Here is a 23,379-nt window from a genome sequence, read left to right on the forward strand (position 1 = left end):
AAGGCGATCAATTCAATGCAATTGCTAGATTGGTATGAACATGAGACCTTTGACTTTGAGCCCAAAAAAAAAAAAAACGACATGGAAATAATATGTTCTAAATAGTGCGAAACTAAGAGAAAGATTTGTAAAGGTCCAAATTTTAAAATGAATATCCTTTTGCTACTTCTCTTTTATACTTGTTGCATACTTGTCACAGCTTTATGTAGCCTGCATGGTGCCTTAAAATTGGGATGTGCATGAAGCATGAAGCGGGTTTAGAGTTGGTCAATTTTTCTAGTCATCAATTTATACCGATCCTCTCTCCAGTCTTTTCTTTTCCTCCCTTTTCTTGCAAAAAATATTAATAGTCTATAATGCATAATAACTATGATATTTCAACATACGGTAGTTACATAAGACTAAAAATTTGTATATTCACATAGTAAATTTGTATTCTACTTAGAAAAGTCAAAAGGACGAAAAAAAGGGCTCCCGAGGTTCCCTGTCCCCCGTCTTCAAAGACCCGTTACTCCTCTCCTTCCTCCTTCCACCACCAAAGGCCTTGTCACTTCCTCTCTAGTGTCTCCTACCTCGCCCACTGGAGAAAAATTGCAACTGTTCTCCAAAGGGCTACAAGGATCTCATAGCAAGCATGAACACGAGCGAGATCACAAGTACCGCTGTGTGTGAGATACAGGAGGTAAAGGAGGAGCCGAGAGCCTCTGAGCCCCGGGAAGCGGTGCCGCCGAGCCCGGGGATGGCCGTGGATGGCGACAAGGTGTACGTGGCAGTGGGGGAGAGTAGTTCAAGCATGGATGCACTCTTATGGGCGTTGAGGCCTGATGTCGCCAAGCCTCGCTCCGTCTGCCTTATACATGTCCACCCTGAGGTCCATTATATTCCAACTCCATGTAAGTCTCTCTCTCTTCTATCATTTTTCTCTCTCCTAAACAATTTGTTATAGACTGCCAGTCAACAAGTATGTTTGGTCATGATCGGATCAGTCTTCTTTTTTTTTTTTTTTTCTTTTCGTGAAAATGGTTTTTGATCTAAAAGAAGTGTTCCGATGACCTTGCTCTGGTTTATGCCTTTTCTTTTTTTATTTCCTTTAAAAAAACGATTATGGTATGGGCAATCATAAAGCATTGGTGGCTTTTATAGCTTGAAAAATTTGAAAGTAATATATGTTTTTCTTAATTTTCTTCTCATTTTAGAGGAAAAGAAAAGGAACTCTCAGCACAGGATCAGAATATTTTTGGTGGCCTTCAGTTTTTCTGGGTTTATGAGAGAGAGAGATCATCCATATCATAGAGGTAGCGATGAGTACCATGGCCACCCACCAATGTCTAATTCTAGACCTCTCACATGGAGCTCGTAAAGACACTTGGTGAGCCGTTAATGCATTCAATCCGACGGTTGACCGTAGTCTGACACCATTCAATTTGATGTACTCATGGCATCCAAATTTCCCTTTTTTTTTCTTTTGGATGAAAAGGAGGCCAGAGCCACCTGTTTTTATTGAATAAGAGATAATGTACAATTGTTGCGTAAGAGAGAAATCAAAAATGAAAAGGATTTAGGGAAAACAGATCAGAAGATCCTTTGCGTCCTTCATTTTCAAGTGAATGGCATCCAAAATTTAAACCACACCAAGCTCACCACAAACGTTGGTGGGTAGTACTTAGATGGCAGAACAAGATCACCAAGGATTCCTTCTTCTTATAATGAAAAGCTAACAAGGGAAACCATAAGAGTTGACTTTTCCTAGAGCAAAACTTTTCCATCCATTTGAAATCAATCATACGGAGACAAAAGAAAACAGGGAAACTGGAGATTGGTTGGTATCTCAATAATTATTCATTCTTCAGAGGTATTAACTTCCTCTATGTGTTTTCTTTTTTTTTTCTCCCTTGGGAGTCGGAAGGCACTGCCTGCGCAAGGAGTTGCTACCTGTAAGTCTTTTTCTAGGAATTGGTGGGTCTGGGCGACGGCTATCCATGCTTTGGGTTTCCCAACGGGACAAGAAGGCGTCTTTAATTCTTAAAAAAGTTGAGAAAAAAGAAGTCTTCCAGATAAAGGCGATGATACTTGCAATGACTCGTGATCGACTCGTCATCGAGATGGTGTGATTAAGATTTGTATATTGTTGTGGACCCATGACGCCCCCACTCTAACTCTGTGCAACAGAAGTTGTATCACTAAACAAAGATTAAGATTCCTTTGCATGAATCGGCCATTAGATCGTGCAATGGTCGCTTTGTTTAGATAGATGAATGAGCCAGCTCAATACTTTGGGACATGTAAGATATGCAATTTAATGGACGGCATCGTGAAATATCAATCATTCTTTTGCACAAAAGATACAACCCGACCAAACTTAATGGGGATATGAGATACTAAGGTCAGCATACCGAGCTCTTGAGGTTGAAGAAAATAAAAAGGAATTCCACTCATTTTTATTTACAAGATGTGGAGAAAACATACTCGATATTCATAAGAAACTAGAATTAAATGGAAGAAGTTGAAGGATGCATACCTAAAGCTAAAATTAGTTGATTTTTTTTGCTAAGAAATAAATATGTATATCATACAAATAGCATAGGACCTACCCCCAAGAGAGGTCATGTGGTGGAGATACATTGAATGCCACATTTTATGTGTGAACTTGGCAGGATACCCCACCTCATGGGACAATGCCAAGTGTCTCTCTCAAAAAAGAGTGAAGAATAGTTTTTAGGTGATCGGGGCTGACATTATCTGAGGGCAGTACACCAATGTTATTTGAGGATGTGATTGTTGTAGAGGTTTTCCGCCATCCAACCCAACCTTCCCTCGGATTGCAATAGAGCACTTACTGACGGCTTGACTAGACTGCCTTGGATGTCATAGAGAGATCCAAGACACTAAGGTGAAATGACTTTATGTCATCGATTTCTACTCGACCTCTGAATTGGACACTTACCGACCTTAAGATGGAATCCAACCGATGATAGGAAACGAAGCCCAATGACCTGTACAGGCACTAACATATCCAAGGCAAAGCCTCAAGTTTGCACCAACCTCAAGCTACCAGCCTACTTAGCCACGTGAGCAATTTCTGAAATCTCCCAACAACTTTCAGAACGTGGACAGTATTTATAATTGGCACCCATAACTAACAGTCCTGGTTCATAGGTTAGTGGATGAATTTTTTATCCTAACGGTCTGTCAGATTAAGGCTTAGTAACCTAAGAAATTAGGGCCTAACGGCCTATAGGATTCCGGCATAACAACTTACAGTACCCCCTTTATATAGAGAGGTAACAAGAGGATCTTCAGATAAGTTCAACCTAAGAGAAATTCTGATGCTCTTGCTCTCCCTCTCTCTTTTCTCTACTATTCTCAAGTTTCAGCTAATTTAGGCATCGGAGGATCCCCCACTAGAGAATCTTCGATAACAGTGGACTTTCCATGCAGATTTTTCTTGGTGTCCCAGTTTTCAAATTAGCATCGAGCTTTCTGATTGGAAGGAGTCTGACCTCATCCACATTTTCCTCAAAGCAGAGTATCGTAGTAATAGTCTGGCACTAGAGGAAAGGCCATTAGCCCAATCAAAAAGGAAAGAAAGTATGGCAAGAACAAGAGCGCACTACTCCATCACCTCCCGCCAACAATCATCCACCCACAGCCAAGGTGGTCTGCTCGAGAGTTCGTCGCTACACAAACCCCTGTCCCGATGGATCCACGATCACTTGAGGCCCTAGTCCAACAGATCCAAGTGCTGACTTGTGTAGTGCAGCAGCTCCAATTGACGATAAAGTGGCCTCGATCCTTGGAGCCGATACCTCAAGTGGCTTTCCCATGGCATAATCATCGATCTCACCCCAAGAGCTCAGAATTTGTCCCTCGGCATACCATCCACTCCGCCCTCACTTCCGCTCCCTGTCGGTCGCCTTCCCATCACGTCAGGAGGAAGGAAGACCAATGGCGATGATCTCCCTCCTTTGGTGGAGATTCCACTTCGAAGTACTTTCTGTGGCCCAGAAAGTCTTGTCAGAAAAAAGATCTCGAGTGAAAAGTTTGGAAAATTGAGCATCGTCTTGGTGAATTTCATAATGGAAGCCATCGGAGCGACATTCTCGACCTTCCTTCTCCAATGCCATCCTGAGGGGATCAATTCTAGATCAGTTCAAAATGCTTCAGATAGAGCCATATGATGGCTCTTCGAACCTCCTCGACCATCTGGAAGGCTATAAGACCCTCGTGATGCTCCAGGATATCTTGAATGTCCTCCTCTGCCTTGCCTTGTTGGCCACTGTTAAGAAATTGACTCGAGCATGATATTCGAGACTCCAACCAAAATCTATTCACTCGTTCGAGCAGTTCGAAAGGCTATTCATTGCTCACTTCGATGACAATCGGACCTACACCGACAGTTTCTTCTCGATCATACAAGAAGAGGGTAAGTCACTGTGCAACTAAATGGCACGTTTCAATACTACCATATTTGAAGTGCATAATCTTGATAAGTCGGTAGCCATATCAGCGCTCAAGCAAGGATTGTGGAATGAGCACCTAATCTTCTTTCTCGACAAAATATTCCCAAGGGACTATGCCGACCTGCTTGTGTGAGCTAGAAAATATGCACAGGCAGAAGAAGCACGCATTGCATAGAAGCAAGCCGAGGGAAAGAAGACCCCCAACGAAAAGTGAGGTTGAGAGGAACCTCATGCGAACCAAGTAGAAGGAGAGTCCTCTCGACCCCCGAATAGCTCAAGGCCAAGGAGTCCTCAGTAGTTCGACAACTATACTCTCATATCCACTTCTCGAGCCCATATCATGACAGAAATCGAAGGCTAGGGATATCTTCATCGATTCAAACCGATGAAGGCTTTGCCGATGAGGAGCAAGGAGAAGTATTATCACTTCCATCATGACCATGTCCATGATACCAAGAAATATCTCTAGCTCAAAAACGAGATTGAAGTCCTAATCCAAAGAAGCTACCTCAATAAGTCTGTTCGAAGGCGACAGGACTGAGCACCTAAAGAGCCACCTTCGCATCAGCCTAACAAAGAGAACACCAACAACCGACCATGGCTGGTGTCAGTAGTATGATCTCTAGCTCTATAGGTGGCAGGAGTCCCGATCAGGAATGTATGACCCAATATGTTGATTGTTTGGTTGATTACATCAATAAAAATGTTCCCTTTGAGCCTTGGTATAGATTTCTTGTTAAAGTGACTAAGTGAAATATTCAACTGATGGCTGCTATAGCCGACCACGAATGGAGTCATCAAGAATGATTGAAGACACCACCAGAGTATATCTAGGATAACCAAATCCAACCTTGATATTGGAGAAGGATGATCAAACACAATCTGATCTGGAACATTCGGAGTCTACATCCCGACAACTAGGTCAAAAAAAAATGATCTTATGGAAATATCTCTGCTATAGCTAAGACCTCCATAATAGTGATCAGCAAAGCACTGATCACAGGGAGATACCCTGATCTAAATAAGGACCTCCATATGAAAAGTCTCGTCGGGATCTTTTCGAGCATGCCATTGATAATTAAGACGATGATAGCGACTTGATAAAAATACTACTGTGGATCGACTTCGCATTAACTTTAGATGAAATCTTGTTGGGATCTTCTTGAGCATCTCATTGATGATCGGATTAAAATAATGATAGTGACTTGATAAACATATTACTGTAGATCAACTTTGAATCGACTTTAAATAAATTCTCGTCGGGATCTTTCCAAACACCCCATAGATGGCCAAGTTAAAACAACAACAAGGATGGTAGAAATATTGCCGTCGACTTGAAACCATTTTTGGATGAATTCTTGTCTGGATCTCCCTGAACACCTCATTGGTGATCAGAGGAAGATGACAATAATGATGGCGAAAATATTACTATGGATCGACTTCATATCAACTTCAAATGAATTCTCATCGGGATCTGTGAACACCCATTGATGTTCTAGTTGAGATGATGATAACAATGGCAAAAAAAATACCATGGATTGACTTCCTATCAACTTCGGACGAATTGGCATTGGGACCTTCTCAAGCATCATTGGCTAGTTGGGAAAAACACGATGGCATTGACTTGGCAAAATTCATTGCCAAGGATAATACGGACCGACTTTGTTAATAAGACCTTGAACCGACTTTGGTCTGACTTAGGATATTGTGGCTTCGGATCTAGGTCCGAACCAAGGACTTCTACTTTATAGACATCCCAGTTAGTTGGCCGAGCCGATGATCACACTAGTCAAACAAATGACTGATGCCAAAGATTAAGACCATTCAACATATACGTCATAAAATGGTAAAGAAATTTATTTCACTCCATTCAAAGAAGGTTCATTACAACAAGAAAGAAAGCAAAAAGTATAAGTTCGGTCAATATCCTCAGACGTAGTTTTGGTAGTGGGATCGGGCCCTTATTCGACAGAGCCCCAGGCAACGTTCATTTTGAGAAAATTTTCTTGGTAGTCACTAGTCTGTACTAAAGGATAGTGGGGATGGCATTATTCTCTTGGTCAACTTCCACCCAAAACCCATCTATCTGCCTAATATTCCTCTTTGGACCAGGATGTCTGCTCAAGGGGGGATGACAACCCTGAGGAAAGGTACTCTAACTTCTAAGACCTTTCTGGATGGCTCAATGCTGAGAAGGCCCCTCGAGCCATCGCTTGCTCTTCGTTTGGACCAACAACCAATGCTGTTGCACTCTCAACAGAGTCCACATCGGGGCAATGGAATTTTAACAATAAGACAATGCGAAATGGTTAGTCTCCAGTAGCACCCTTTAGATCAATGATGGTCATGGTCCCACATCTTCCATAGAGGTGATTATTTTTAACACCTCTCATGCCAAGATGCTATGCCTACAGGCATGCCCCTCTCGGACACCTTGTAGCAAGTGGGGGGATGGGAGAGAACCCCTCCATGGTGTAGTAAATGCCAGCGACCATTATGCCCTTGGTGGAAGACTGCAACGATGACAGCATGAAAACTAAAGAAAACAGACTTGATCATTAGTAGTAGCCCCTCCCCTCTATTTTTAGGGGACCCAGGTGGGGATGCACCCCTTCACCTCCCAGGCCATGCACCAGATGTCACAACCCCAATAACTCTGGGAGTCATGCCTTGTTGGAATAAGTGCCCCAGGTGCCCCTGTTGGCAAAATGCCTTTTTGGGGACTGCAAGTATTAAGGATCACACCCATCAAGGCTATCAAATTACATGACTCTTCGTCACACCACCCTCAAATATAAACTACATGGGTCGATTTGTGAGGCACACCATAAAGCCTGCCGACACACAATATGTAGCAAACTTCAACGAGTTTGGAAATAACCCTCAGATTTTGTTTTCCAAACCATTACATCATAGTATCTTGAACTCCCCATCCTTCATAATTGCAATGGAAAAATGAGGCCCTAAGATTTTCTCCGTAAGGCACTGTGGAATAAATACTCCAAGAAAAAAAGTTGGATCCGCAACCAATGACCAACCATGGAACTAACTACTTCCTTCGTCTGAAATAGTGAAATCACTTCGGATTCAAAAGTGGAAGGCAAGTGTTGTGAAGGCTAACAGCCATCCGACTTGATCTTTCCTCGGATTGCAATCAAGCACTTACCGATGGCCCTACTAGACTGCCTGAGATGCAAGAAAGAGGTCCAAGAGACTGAGGTGAGATGACTTTATGTCATCAGCTTCTGTCCAACCTTCAGATCAGAAATTTACCGATTGTAGGGTAGGGATCCAACTGATGATAAAAAAACTGAGCCCAATGACCTGTACGAGTGCTAATACATCCAAGATAGAGCCTCGGCTTTGCACCAACCTCAAGTCGCCCGTTTATTAGCCATATAGGCAATTCCTAGAATCTTCCAACAACTTTTAGAATATTGGCACTATCCACAATTGGCATCTATGACTAATAATCCTGATTCACATGTTAGTGAGCAGATTCTCTATCCTAATGGCCTGTCAGATTGAGATCTAGTAATCTAGAGAATTAGGGTCTAATGGTCTATCGGTTTCTTGCATAACAACTTACAGTACCACCACGATATAAAGAGGTAATAAGGAGATCCTAAAATAAATTCAACCCGAGAGAACACTCCGATGCTCTTGCTCTTCCTCTCTCTTTTCTCTACTATGCTCAAGCTCCGGCTGACTTAAGCATCGAAGGATCTCCTATCGGAGAATCCTCGATTAGAATGGACTTCTCTTGGAGTTTTCCCTTAGCATCTTAGTCTTTTCCCTTAGCATCTTAGTCCCTAAATTAGCGCCGAGCTCCCAAGTTGAAAGGAGTCCGACCTCAACCACATTTGCCTCAAACCGAAGTCTTGCAACAACAATGATCAAAGTTAGATACAACATATTTTATATATGCTCACTGCCTAACCAATATTCTTGTTTTTCAAATTCCAATTCTTTGTGCCTTCGATGGTGAATGACATTAGTTGATGCCCCTCAAAGGAGATAAGGCATTGTGAATGGAGATGAGTTTAGGATGCAACAAATTGAAGCCTAGCACTCTAGATATCTCTGAAGGAATAAGAAATAGGCTGCATTTCTTACTTCAGTGTTTGAATAAGAAATTGGTCAAACCTTTCAAACTCATCGACTTACAAAAATTTATTGCATGTGAGGTGGTTTCTTCAAATTTGCATGAGCTATTGTAGCCTGTTATTGAAAAAGACTTTGGGTTGTACCTATCGCACAAAAAAATGATTCATATTTTTTTACAATATGCATCATTGTGTTGCACAATAACCGCTATGAAATATGTGCATATAAATGAAAGAGAGAGTTTGGAGTGCTTTTAAATATATGTGAGATATGATCCAATACTTGATTTCACAAAAAAAGATCAATCATTCTTTCATGCAAAAGATACAATCTGAGCCCACTAAAAGAGCTCTAATCTTTGCAAGGAGTGGGGATTGTGCAAGAATTTAACTATTCATTTCTAATAATTTTGGAAAGGCATCTACCTATGCATGTTTGCGAGCTAGTGGACATGTTCATGCCCAAGAAATTGTCTGGTAGCCTTCTCCTCATAATTAAACACTATTTTCAATCTGCATTACGTAAAACAAAAATTATCATACAGTGATATTCTCTGCATAGTTAGTAATACTCTTGGACTTTAATAATTAAATGCTAGTAATAGAATATATCAATTGCACAATTAATTATCACATATCATTAGTGAATATCTTTTTTTAGAGTTTTTTTTTAAAATTATTATTAACTAGCGTCTATGGGTATTTATCTTTATAATATAGTAGGAATATTTCCAAAGCACCAACTCAATGACAGACAGGTGGAGAGGTTCACGCAGCAAGAGAAGACCAAGATACAAGAAATGTTGCAGAAGTACCTCAACTCATGCCAAAGTTCTAAGGTAATTTTATTGAAACTATGGATCATAAGTAATATCAATTTCTTTAAATCCATCTTAGCACCACTATAATAACCATTATTTCAGTGATTATTTTAATATTAAAAATTTTAAAAATGGCCTGTTGAGATAAATAATGGCCGTCATAACTATTACAAATTTACAATGGTCAATAATGGAAGCTGTTAAAACACGATAACCATTATTTCAAACTAGCCTGCTAATACAAGTGGGATGCCCACAGGCTAATCTAAGGCTGGTAAACAAGATACTGTCATTCGCGCACCTAAAGAGGAAAAAATGGATATCATCTATGCACCTTTGAGACATCTATCGCCAATATGATACAGGACAAAAGGAGGCATGATTCATCCTAATTTACCTTCACTGGTAATTGTGGCCAGATGAACGATATAAAGTTACAAATCTTTTCATATAGTTATTAAGTTATAGATCGGAAAGTGACAATAAATCTTACAAAACAATATGATTTCACTTTGTTTGTGGCTAACATAGGCTTGTATAACAATAAGATTGATAATCTTGTTAAGTTATAGATCAGAAAGTGACAATCAATCTTATAAAAACAATATGCATTCACTTTGTTTCCGGCGAACATAAGCTTTTTGCAGTATGGAAACAAGAGAAAATGCTTGTATAATTGTCTTGGTCAAAACTAAGAAAATTCTCTTTATTATCCTCGAATTCATTTTCTTTTAAATGTAATTGATGCACTAATTTTGTATATCACATATATATGAATGTCAGGTGGAGGCAGATACGCATCTTATTGAGAGTGATCAGATTGTAAAGGCTATTGTTGGTCTTATTCCAGTACTCAACATTAAAAGGTTGATCGTCGGTGCCACAAAAGCTAATTTAAGGTAAGTTTTATTACAAGTAATCCAAAAATAATTTCTGATGTTATAACCATAATAAATTTCATTGATTTTTTTATTTGGACAAGAAGAATGACATACCAGTGGTCCACCTGGTGAAAGAAGAGACATAAGTTCATAATTTTAATATTTCTTTAATCAATAATAATACTGTGAAACATATTACTTGGCTTCTCATAAGTGTTTTGTTTTCCCAAAAGTAAAAGGGGAAGACCTTGATCTAACGTCGTTAAGATTAAGATTTTTTTTTTTAAGTGTTAATTCCACAAATATATTGTTGAACCACTTTGAAATCTTTTTTTTCTGATTGCACACGTTGAAATCTTAATCCTAATGATATTAGATCGCAGTCCTTCCATCTATATAGTTGGTGTTCCCTTCTGTAATTCTTTCTCCTGTTTCTAATAGAACTAGCTGGCAGTGATCTGCATAAAGTATCCGTTCCTTATCAGGCAAAGGATCACCATCTGAATTTAGGTTTCATTTTTGATTGGATCATGTCCATCATATCATATTAATAAATGAAAAATAACTTTCATACAGAAAAATATATAAAAGACAAAGATGCTATATATTTGAGTGGTGGAGTAGGTGATAAAAAATCAAAAGCCCACTTAAGCTCTAGCAGCTATACAAACATCCCCACTATAACAAGGATGAACAGTGCCTAGAGCGGCGTTGATCATGATCACCAAACTGAAGTTTTGAATTACATATAAGAGTGAAGCAACTTCTATTATAGACTAGTTATGTTATTTCAAAAGTCAGATTGGATTCAAAATGGAGATAACCCTTTTGGTAAGCAAACTTAACTCTTGTAAGGCCCAATTCACCATCAATGATAACCACATTGTTGTTTATGTGTTTATGTGGTTTTAGAGTAAGTCTAATTCTTGAGCAAAGCCCTTCTTCTAGGGCAATATATGAATTTCTTCCATAGCTCAAAAATGTGGTTGGAACAACCTTTGAATAAAATGTGGACTACTTCAAAGCTAGCTTGATAGATATTTTCATCTCACTTAGCTTGGAAGGGAGTAATTATACGTGTTCTTCTTCTTTTTTTTTTTGCCTAATGGGATGTCTGTTAAGAGACATCAATAAGTTACTTTAAGGCCTATTGGGATGCTAGAAGATTTTATTGGCCCTGTAAGATCTTTTTGCAAGGAGTTTTGCTTCGAAAAACATTGATATCCTGATAAGAGGAGTCATCCAAGGAGCTGACCAAAACTAAACTCCTTGTAGGACAATGGAATCCAATGGAGGGAATTGGTTTAGGTCGCAATGTATTGCGACCCTAATTTTCTTCATGTCAAACACGTGGATAATGAAAGAAGAGTGCCCTACAAGCTAATCACATAAGTGATGCGATGGGATTTTTCTTTATAAATTTTCAACTCATATAATGATATTATTCATTAGTTAATGAAATAAGGTATTGATTCATTATTATAGCTGCATCTTATTATGTATAAGATTATGATGAACCCCATGGATTAGAGTAATAGTTTTAGAACCATAAAGAGTTCATGCCTATGAAATCTAAAATCTTAAAATCTTAATCCTAAATATTTCTATTCGTAGGAATATTGAGTCGAAGATCAATGTTCCGAATAGACTAGCACATCCTATGTATGCTCGATCGAGAGGGTGGCTGTTTTTACAGGCCACTTGTGTGAGAAACTAATACAAGAATGTGGGTGCTCATTAGAAAATGAATTCATTGAATTGACTCACCGACAGAGAACATCTTATGGAGCCTTACTTGCATGTCAAAAGATGGTTCTCTAAGTGAAAGTTGTGTAAATGATCCTTAGACTTGAGCCCACTATGGAATCTTGTGCATATGAATTCATATTTTGGTTCTTACCCATGCATGGTATAAAGATATGTACTGGATGTTTTGGATATAGTGAAATATGTATGGAGATTGTGAGTCGGTCAATAAGAAATCGATCACTCCTACTAAGATAACATCCTATGCATTCTCATCTTTAGATGACTCAGAAAGTCTTTGGCCAAAGCAGGATGAAAATTAGAAAGGATTTCTAATGCTTCATCATTAGAGTCAACACTGATTGATGGAGGATCGATATGAATATGTATTTGAGTTTGACATAATTTCATACTTACGAATATATTCGGGATACAGGATGATCGAATGATTGAATTGTACAGTAACTTGCCATTGAAGGATATATTTGATATTTTATATTTTTTAGATAATCATGATACGTTGTTAGATATCAATCTTGATTTATAGGTTTGATCGAATTAAAGAGTTTAATTCAATTCTCAATTAGAAAGGGTTTTAATTGCTAAACTCGGGTTAGCATAGTTTGGACCTTAATAATTAGAAAAGGTTCTAATCAAATTAGGTCAACTTGCATCCGGACCTACTACTGGCTAGATGTGAAACCCAATGAGTCACACACATTAGAGAATTGGCTAAGGACTCATTTGATATGATTGATTAAAATTTTAGATCCAATCAGATAGCCGGTAAGCATGCTAGCACGTGTAGCTAATCCTAGCTCCTTGAGAGATCAGATTTAATCTCAATCCTTGCTATTTGGCTAACCCAATTTGGTGAGAATTTAGGTTATATCGAGCCATCTAGAGGTAGCCTAAAGAGGGGCACCTCAATGTTGTCCAGAGGTAGCAACTCAAGAGGAAGGTGAATTGGATTCTTTAAAAATTTTAACCAAATTAAGCTCTAAGGCAATTATGTACTTCTAATTAAATCAATTCAAGTGGTTATGAAGTATAAAATTAAAGAAGCAGCGGAATCAAAATACATGATATACTATACAAGAGATAAATCAAAGTTAAGTAAATAATAAAACAAGTAAAGCAAGAAGCAAAGGCATAATACAAACACACAAAGATTTATAGTGGTTCGGTGCAACCCCATACCTATGTCCACTCCCCAAGCTCTTCTTAAAAATTTTACTATAATCATTGATTACAATGTGTTTATTTTTTTGGACTCACAAACAAATCTAGTTGATTTTATAAAATCACCAACCACAACCTTGCATCGATAGTTTTTCAAGTTCATTATCAATCCAGTTAATTTTTTGGGCTCACCAACCAAAATCTTATACCGATAATTTTTCGGACTAACTATCAATCCAGGTAGTTTTCTAAACTCACTAACCAAAATCTACAATATTTAATTTCGAACTTGGATGGGTCTTTACCTCAAGTTTTTTTTTCCCAAAGAAACTTATAAAGAAATCAAAATACAAGGTATACAATTTCAGCACAAAAGAAATAGAAAATAAAAACTCTTTTGAAGCATGGAGAAGAAGCTGAAAGATTGATCTTTTGAGGCTTTGTGTTCTCTTCTTTGAAGTTTAAGAGGATGTAGAAATGATGAAGCTGAATACTCTTGAAAGCCCTCTGAATTTGGTGCTCAAATTTATCTCTTTTCTTTCTCTTCAAGGATATTCAATGGAGCTCTCACAAATTGAAGGTTTTTCTCTCTTAATCCACTTGCCTCCTTTTTTTTTTTGATTCTCCACCTTTTAATAGGCTTCACAATGGCTAGAGAAGAAGTTTGGACCGTTGGAGGGTTTGAACTAACCATTGAAGTAGAGAAATAGCCATTGAAAACATGCAGAAAACTAGCCATTATAGCCTGTCCCATGCTTAGGGTCGACTTTATTTTTCTTGGGGTCAACTCCAGTTGCCTACGAGTCAACTCAAATTTCTGATGAGTCAGCTCGGTTATAGGATATGAAAAACTATTCTCTATCTTCTGAGATCGAGTCAGTTCGAATCTTCTTCGAGTTGATTTGCCTACATACTAGTCTTCTTCCAATGTGCCAAAGTCGACTCTTCTTCATTAGGAGTCGACTCCTTTTGGTCAAGCATTAAAAAATTCATTCTTTGAAGTACTTTGGCTTTTACAACTTAAGGAGATCTTTTTCAATGGGATATTTTTTTCAATTTGAACACCTGAAAAGACCTACATACATTCTTGAAACACATGATTAATATCATTTATACTTAATACTTTGAAATCATTAAAATCAATCTTAGAGTCAACACTTAACCTTTATCCATGCCAAAAACCAAGAGTCCTTGTTGCAGAAGGACTTTTGGCGCAATTTTGTGAAGGGAGCGCATGCGCTTCCATTTTTTGACGTGCAGAAGGACTGGAGTCCTGCTTTAGGTCTCTGACCCATAAGGCATGAAGATCAGCACCTAAACTTCTTTGGCACACTTTTTAAAGTGTGAAAATACTTTCTAGATGGGTGTGGGATGCTCGGTATTGCTTGGCATGTGCGCAGTGATTTGCAGATCACGCGAAAGGATGTAAGAGGAGTCCTTCTACTTTGGGCAGAAGGTGGCACCTCCTCTCTTTTTATCTGGTTATCTGAAATCAAATTCGAATGCACTTGCCACATGGCAAGTTTTGAATGAATCTGATATCAGAAGGGATGCCAAAAGCATCCCTTTGTGACACGCATGTGTAGGAGAAGGTAGAAATCGATATATCAACTCTGATGAGTCCTTCTGCTTGAATACTCTCAAATAAGTGATATATGAATATGATATGCCTCTTTGAAAAGGGTGGGCTTCTCATTTGGTGCCCCCTCTGGTTCTATAAATAGGGGACGGTCGATGGGATCAATCATTCAATTCCTGCAAGCCTTATCCACTCCCTCTCTCCCTCTCTTACAACTCTAGGTTTTAGGACAAGGTTTATTCTTTTAAGACAAGCCTATTCCTAATAGGACAAAGGGTTTAAGAGGTCTTAAAGAAGATGGTCAAGGTTAGAAGGAGGTTCTGAGAGGTCCAAACTCAGGTCTAGAGAAGGGTCTGATCAGTTGGTGGCTAGTCGAGTTCTAGGGCCTATAACTCTTGAAGCAAGTTGAAGAAAGAGCGCGGTCCTTGGATCGATTCCTGTGTGAATCACCGTTGGAGAGAAAACACTTGAACGTCTTATGAAAATAATTTTTCACCAAATCAGAATTTAATAGGTAAGCTTCCTATTAATTCTTGTATGATTATGCTTTGATTGCTATTATCAAGGTGTCTTGGGCATTAGGATTTTGGTACGCTAAGGTATTTTGAATAAAAATTTTAAACACCTAGACATTCCACTGCACCATCGAAATCCAACAGTAGTATCAGAGTCTATCTTGAATACAATCAAATGTTAGAATGAGGTCGTGATTGTGATCAAGCTAGAATTTTTGATTTGATTCAAGTTGGATCAAGAGTTGAGTCCGATTGAACATCCAAACCCTAATCTATCTTAGAGATATGTTTAGATGCATAATGTCATAATTTAAATTCTATTTTGCATCATTATGTGATGTTTACAATTAGTTGTTACTATTTGTGACTCACTTCTTCATCATTCTGAAATAAGATTGTCCTAACATAGCAATGGTTGTCTGTTATGCTGAAAAGTTATCTTAGAATGATGAATAATTCATATTTCACATGATACAGTATATTTATATATATGTATTAGTATCATTAATTAGAATGTGCACAAGACCATGAAAGCCCTCATAAAATCATATTAAGTCATAGTGTTGGGAATCAGAAGCTAACCAATTTTTAAATCGATTGATCAATTGGTGTCTAAGGAGTGTTTCAAGTGCAATGGTTATTTAATTAGGATCATTTGCTTACCTGACCAACTTGTTGGTGTCTAAGAAAAGCAATGGAGAGCCTCCCGCCAATCTTAACATTTTTCTGGCTAATTGGATTAATTTGAATTTTGAATTAGTGTTGCTTAATATTTAGTACACTACTAATGCCTTCCTTCATGCTAAGTCAATTCCATGTGATGAACCATAATAGGTTTGTTATGCTATCTACAAGGCTTACTATGAGGATTGATGTGGGATTGTCTTGATGCATATTAGATGCTTATGGCATATTTGAATATGTTACTTTGTTGTGCTATCCACAAGGATAATATTTTTCAGATATAATTGTATAAAAATGAAGGATCTGACTTAATAAACACTATAGTTTGTTGTGCTATCTATAAGGCTACAAGTATCTTAGAGGTAAGGTGAAGTTAAGAATTGCATAAGATGCAATTGAAAAGAATTTTCTACCTTTGAACTCATGAAAATTTATTGTGCTATTTATAAGGTTTTCACGAGGAATTGAGATCTCAACCCCACTAAAGAAATCAAGCAAGATTTTTCGCTTACCATAGGTGAGGGCTATGGTATCCACTCAAGTCCATTCGGATTTTACTTACTATAGCTACATACTACGACCATGAGATCTGATAGATGGATATCAAGATCATTTTTCTCAATGGTAATCTTAAGAAAGAGGTCTATATGACTCAGTCAAAGAGACTTGTCTCAAGTGAGAAAGCAAATCAAGTATGTAAGCTAAAAAAATCAATCTATAGATTGAAGCAAGCTTCGAGGAGTTAGAATATTCATTTTGATATGACACTCAAAGAATTTAGCTTGATCAAAAATATGGATTAGTCTTGTGTGTATAAGAAGATAAGTGGGAGTATTGTCATCTTCTTGATTCTGTATGTCGATGAAATACTACTCATTAAGAATTCAATATTGCAATTGGTCAAGACTTGCCTATCAAATAAGTTTTTCATAAAAGACTTGGGTGGAGCATCTTATATACTGGGTATAAAGATCTATAGAGATAGATCTAAGAGAATGCTAGGTTTGTCTCAGTCTCAATACATAGATCTTGTGTGGAAAAGGTTCAACATAGAGGTAAGTAAAAGAGGTTATTTACCTGTAAGACATGGCATACATCTCTCCAAGAAAATATCCTAAGACACATGAGAAAAGGAAGAGAATGAATGAGATTCCTTATGCTTCGGCTGTGGGATCGATCATGAATACCATGCTATGTATCATGCCTGATGTAGCTTATGCTTAAGACATAGCTAGTAGGTTTCAGGCTGATCCAGGGGAGGATTATTGAAAAACTGTAAAAAATATTCTTAAGTATCTGAGAAGGACTAAAGATATTTTTCTTATATATGGAGAAGGATCAAAATTGAAACTAGAGGGATATACAGATTCTAGTTTTCAATCTGATCCAAATGATAGCAAGTCAATATTAGGATATATGTTTATCTTAAATGGTGGAGCAGTGAGATGGAATAGTTTCAAATAGCAGACTGTAGCTTACTCAATCATAGAATCAGAGTACATTGCTGTTAGTGAAGCTGCCAAGAAAGCCATCAAGATAAAAAAAATTATCATAGATTTGGATGTGGTTCCTGAGATAGAATGATCAGTACCAGTTTACTATGATAACACTAGGGTCGTTGCTTAAACCAAGGAACTTAGGTCTTATTAAACTCTCAAGCACATCCTTATATACTTTCACCTCATTCAAAAAATTATTGAAAGATAAGATATTGTCTTAGAACTAGTTGATACTAAAAATAATATAGCAGATCCATTCACTAAAGCCATACCACAGTAGCTATTTAATCATCATCTCGATAGTATGAGATTGAGATATAAAAGTGATTGGCTTTAGTACAAGTGAGAGATTGAAAGAAGAGTACCTTACAAGCCAATCGCATGAGAAATACGATGGAATTTTTTTTTGTAAATTTTCAACTCATATAATGACATTATTCATTAGTTAATAAAATGAGGCATTGATTCATCATTGTAGCTGTATCTTATTGTGTATAAAATTATGATGAATCCTATGGATTAGGACAATAATTTTAGGGCCATGAAGAGTTTACGTCTGTGAAACCTAATATCCTAATCCTAAATATTTCTAGTCGTAGAAATATTGAGTCGAAGATCAATGTTCCGGATAGACTGACACATCCTATGTATGCTCGATAGAGAGGATGGCTATTTTCACATGCCACTTGTGTGAGATACTAATACAAAGATGTGAGTACTCATTAAAGAATGAAATCACTGAATTAACTCACCGATAGAGAACATCTTATGGAGCCTTATATGTCAAAAGATGGTTCTCTAAGTGAGAGTTGTGCAAGAGATCCTTAGATCTGAGACCATCATGGAATCTTATGCACATGAATCCATATTTTGATTCATACCCATGCATGGCATAAAGATATATACCGGATGTTTTGGATATGGTGGAATGTGTATGGAGGTGGTGAGTCGGTCAACAAGAAATCGATCACTTCTAGTAAGAGGAGATGGCATCCTATGCATTCTCATTTCTAGATGACTCAGAAAGTCTTTGGCCAAAGTAGGATAAAGATTTGAAAAGATTTTTAATGCTTTATCATTGGAGTCATCACTAATTGATGGAGAATCGATATGAATATGTGTTTGAGTTTGACATGATTCCATACTCATTAACATATTTAAGATGTAAGATGATCGAAGGATTGAATTGTACGGTAACTTATCACTGAAGGATATATTTGATATTTTTATTAAATTTCACATCTTCTGAGTAGTCATGATATGTTATTAGATGTCAATCTTGACTTGTAGATTTGATTGAATTAAAGAGTTTAATTCGATCTCCAATTAGAAAGGGTTCTGATTGCTGAACTCGGATTAGCACAGTTTGGACCTTAATCGATTAGAAAAGATTCTAACTAAATTAGATCAACTTACATCTGGACCTACTACTGTCTAGATGTGAAATCCAATGGGTTATATGTATTAGAGAATTGGCCAAGGACCCATTTGATATGATTAATTAAAATTTTGGATCCAATCGGATAGCCGGTAAGCATGCTAGTACGTGTGGCTAACCTTAGCTCCTTGAGAGATCTTGATCTCAATCTTTACTATTTGGCTAACCCAATTTGGTAAGCATTTAGGTTATATCGAGCCACCTAGAGGCAGCCCAAAGAGGGGCGCCTCAACATCCTTTATCCACGCCAAAAACCAAGAGTCCTTGTTGCAGAAGAACTCTTGGCGCAGTTTTGTAAGGCAATGCATGCGCTTCCAATTTTTGGCATGCAGAAGGACTGGAGTCCTTCTGCTTTGGGTCTCTAACTCATAAGGCACGAAGATCAGCTTCTAAACTTCCTTGGCACACTTTTTAAAGTGTGAAAATACCTTCTGGATGGATGTGGGATGCTCTGTTTTGCTTGGCGCATGCGCAGTGATCTGCAGATCACGCGAAAGGATGTGAGAGGAGTCCTTCTGCTTTGGGTAGAAGAGGTGCCTCTCCTCTTCTTATCTGATCATCTAGAATCAAATTCAAATGCACTTGCCATGTGGCAAGTTTTGGATGAATCTGATTTCAGAAGGGATGCCAAAAGCATCCCTTTGTGACATGCGGGTGTAGGAGAAGGTATGAATCGATATAATACCTCTGATGAGTCCTTCTGCTTGAAGACTCTCAGATAAGTGATATATGAACATGAGAAAATCTCTTTGGAAAGGGTGTGGCTTCTCATTTGGTGCCCCCTCTAGTTCTATAAATAGGGGACGGCCGATGGGATCAATCATTCAATTCCTGCAAGTCATATCCACTCCCTCTCTCCCTCTCTTACAATCTTAGATTTTAGGACAAGATTTGTTTTTTTAAAATAAGCCTATTCCTAATAGGACAAAGGGTTTAAGAGGTCCTAAAGAAGGTAGTCAAGGTCAAAAAGAGGTTCTGAGAGATCTAGACTCAGATCTGAAGGAGGGTCTAATTAGTTGATGGTAGTCAAGTTCTAGAGATTAGAACTTTTGAAGCAAGTTGAAGAAGGAGCGTTGTCCTTGGATCTATTCCTGTATGGACATCATTGGAGGATGAATACTTGGTATCTTGTGAAAATAATTCTTCACTAAATCAGAATTTAATAGGTATGCTTCCTATTATTTCTTGTCTGATTATGCTTTGATTGCTATTATCAAGGTGTCCTGGGCATTAGGGTTTTGGTGCGCTAAGATGTTTTGAATGAAAATTTTAAATATTTAGGTATTTCGCTATGCCACCGGAGCCCAACAGCTAAGAAGGAAATCAAACATCCAAAAGAAATAAACTCTAATAGGGCCTAAACTTAAGAAAAGGATTGGTGCCAAACAAGGGTACGTAGTTGTAATTAAGAGAAAAATCTAGAGTTTTAGCCTAGGTATTCATCTCATCATCCACCGTATATTGTAATTGTAAAAATCATTCCATGATAGAGAGATGATTTACTATCTCCCAAAACTAAGGATAAGTTATGATCTGGCCGACTTCCTAGCCTCTCCTTCACCTCTCCGGGTCCTCCTCCCATCCTATTTCTAAATAGGAAGCTGGTATTATCTAACAAGATATCCCCAACATCCTAACAGGCCCTTAGCTTTTTAGTAGGTGATCTTTAGGCATTCAAATCACCTAATTGTAACTAACATGAGATATTGGAAATTGGGCGTGGCCTTAAAAAAGAACTCAACATCTGCTATGCAAACCAGAAATTGTCTTCATGCATGATGACTGGGTGGTTTAAAAGATCTTTAATTCGATCACATCCTCCGTTGTGCATGGTTTGCACTGCAAAATACTGCACAGCACCACCATCAGAAGATGCATGTGTATCAAATAAGATGATTTTATATGCCATAATATATCGTTATTGATAGACATCCATCCCCTGAGGCTAGGCATGGAGTAATACACAGTATTTTACTGCAAATCATGCACGGTGGAGAATCTTGGCAACTTTAATGCCTATTTCACCTAACGTTCATGAAAAACCTGGTTGGGGCACCCATTCGGGTTCGCAACCGGGTACGTAAAGTATTTATTATTCATAGAACACATGGCAGGAGTTTCTTTCGATTTATGTGCAGTAGGAGCGATGTCACTTGGTCCTCGATCTATAATGCATTAAGCAAATACATAATAACGTCATGAAAGCTAATCACGTATGGCTCCATGGCAGCTTCACACACTCTCCTACCCTCTCCTTCTCCCACCAGCAACCTAGTGGTCAAATCCCAAACATATATCAAGATTCTGAAAAATTTTTAAGATACCCATGTCTCTATTTGAAAGTCAATAGATTATCATATTTAGTTAATACTATTGTCGGTCTCGCAGCATATAATATAAGTAAATAGATTATCATGCTAAATTCCAAATCTTAATCCATATATATCAGTTTATCTTCTAATAATTGGATCAAGTAGTATAAGGAAAGTTGAAAACCATTAACATCCTTGATGAACTCAGAAGAGGGCGGAGAAACAGCAAAGCAGCACAAATACATAAAAATGCACCTGACTACTGCGAAGTCGAGATCATATGCGACGGGAGAGAAGTTAAACCTCCTTCGCCGATAGCATTATCCTCACCACGTCCTGTTACTGCAGACAGACAGAACCACGCTGTTGGAATGCACATATTGCTTAACAGAAGAGCACCATTGAGACAGTGCAGGCCTCCGGCGACGTGGAGTCCAGATCGATGTGCTCAATCTGGGTCGGGTGGTGACCGCCGGTATGGAGGTGCAAAGAAAACGCCGAGGAGGAGGATCAGACTTGCTTCCTACTGTCCTCAATTTTTTGTTTACTAAGTTCTTTCTTTCATCACTTGAAAAAACCTATAAGACTTGCTTGATATTTTCTAGAGGGGCATACAGTAGAACAAAAAAAATTTATACGTAGCAAGGACAGCGATAAGCAAATGAAGATTTCGTTTCTCACATCCTGTGAGAAAATCTAATTCCTGTTATGATGTATACATAATAGTTAATATATAAGTACCATTGTGCTCACAGGCCACATATTAAGTACTTCAAATTAACGGGGTCTTTTTTTGCCCTCGTGCCACCCCACAGTTTTCTTTTCTTTTCTTTTCTTTTCGTTGTTTTTCTTTTTTTTTTTCTTTTGATGTAAATGAGTTAGTGAAGATTCTAACTCAGGAGGTTTTTTTTCATTGAAGTAATGCAGATAAGTACAATATTTTAGGTCTATTATAGTCTAGAGGAGTAAGAAACAATCAATTTCACAGTTCAGATTACTTCTTTCAGGTTAGATACAGAATTCAAGAAGTTTTTACATACAGAGTTCATAGAGGTTTAAAAACAGAGTTTCAACTTCAGATTTGGCGAGGCATTTTAGGTCCCTGTTTACAGGTTTGTTTTGCATTGTAACTTGCTGGGTTGTTCTTCCAATTGATGTCACTCGTATTGCTCAACAATTTGACAATGTTCAGCTGGTTTCATACCTCGTTCGATCTACCCATAGGCGACCCAACCTGAGTTCAGCCCAGAAGCTCCCTCATACAGTCGCTGGTTTGCTGATCAGTAGAAGCAGGTTCTGTAAAGAGATGTTTGGTCCAAAGAGTGTAGAGCTTTGCAATTTGAATGACTACGGGTTTTGGTAGGAATGCATGAATCTTTTGTTCCTCTCTTTCCACAGGGTCTATAATCTAGTTGCCAACAGAATGTCAAGATGCTGTTGCAAAGAGTTCATGGGTTCTTCAAATCTCCATGAGCACCATAAACTGTTTTGGTTCTGGAGGAGGTCTTTTAGGTGAAGATTTTTCATGAGAGTTGACCATACCTGTCGTGAAAAGGGACATTGGAGAAGGAGATGGTCCACTGTTTCCGGGGCTGGATCACAAAGTGAGCAGATATTTTTTCCTTGCCACCCACGCTTGGCAAGGTTTGATTTTGTGAGGATTCGGTCATGAAAACTGAGGTAGATAAAGTATTTTATTTTTTCTGGAACTCTGATTCCCCAGACTATCTTACTGAACATTGGTCTCACGCCGCCATCCATTAGGAAGAAATAGCATTGTTTTGATGAAAATTTCTTACCTGGAAACCATTGCCATTCAGGGCTGTCAGATCCCAGTGATAAATCAAGTGTGGTTAGCTCCTGTTTCATTTGTTGGAACTCTGGATAGGTGTTCAGATGAAGTGAGAAAGGCCAGTAGGTGTTGTTCATGATCTGAATATATGCCTCAGCCACTGTGATGTCCTTTTTGGGTGTGATGAAGAACAAACTTGGATATTTTTCTTTCAATGGCTGGTTGAGTAGCCAAGAGAAAGCCCCTCCACAGTCTGTCGATTTGTCTGATTATGTTTGACGGCATCATGAAGTTAGACATCCAATAGGTTGTGATTGGTGTGATAATGGTGTGGAGCAGCAGAATTCGTCCGGCTATGGATGGC

At 38.2% G+C, this 23,379-nt stretch overlaps 1 protein-coding gene across 3 annotated transcripts; it reads left to right on the top strand.

Annotated features, from left to right (window-relative positions):
- Nucleotides 1-488: 488 nt before the first annotated feature.
- LOC105060741 (U-box domain-containing protein 33) lies at nucleotides 489-22,562 on the top strand. Of its 3 annotated transcripts, none has more exons than XM_029260620.2 (4): nucleotides 489-893; nucleotides 9,287-9,405; nucleotides 10,171-10,286; nucleotides 22,231-22,562. In XM_029260620.2, exons 1-4 carry the CDS (start codon nucleotides 635-637, stop codon nucleotides 22,280-22,282), a joined length of 546 nt encoding a protein of 181 aa, XP_029116453.1. In that variant the 5' UTR covers nucleotides 489-634; the 3' UTR covers nucleotides 22,283-22,562. The 3 variants fall into 3 exon arrangements, with proteins under 3 accessions (XP_029116453.1, XP_010942860.1, XP_010942861.1); XM_010944558.3 differs by lacking the exon at nucleotides 22,231-22,562 and adding an exon at nucleotides 21,432-22,030; XM_010944559.3 differs by lacking the exon at nucleotides 22,231-22,562 and adding an exon at nucleotides 21,435-22,030.
- Nucleotides 22,563-23,379: the final 817 nt, after the last annotated feature.

Source organism: Elaeis guineensis, chromosome 1, assembly GCF_000442705.2.
Source record: "Elaeis guineensis isolate ETL-2024a chromosome 1, EG11, whole genome shotgun sequence".
In the NCBI taxonomy this organism is placed as follows: domain Eukaryota; kingdom Viridiplantae; phylum Streptophyta; class Magnoliopsida; order Arecales; family Arecaceae; genus Elaeis; species Elaeis guineensis.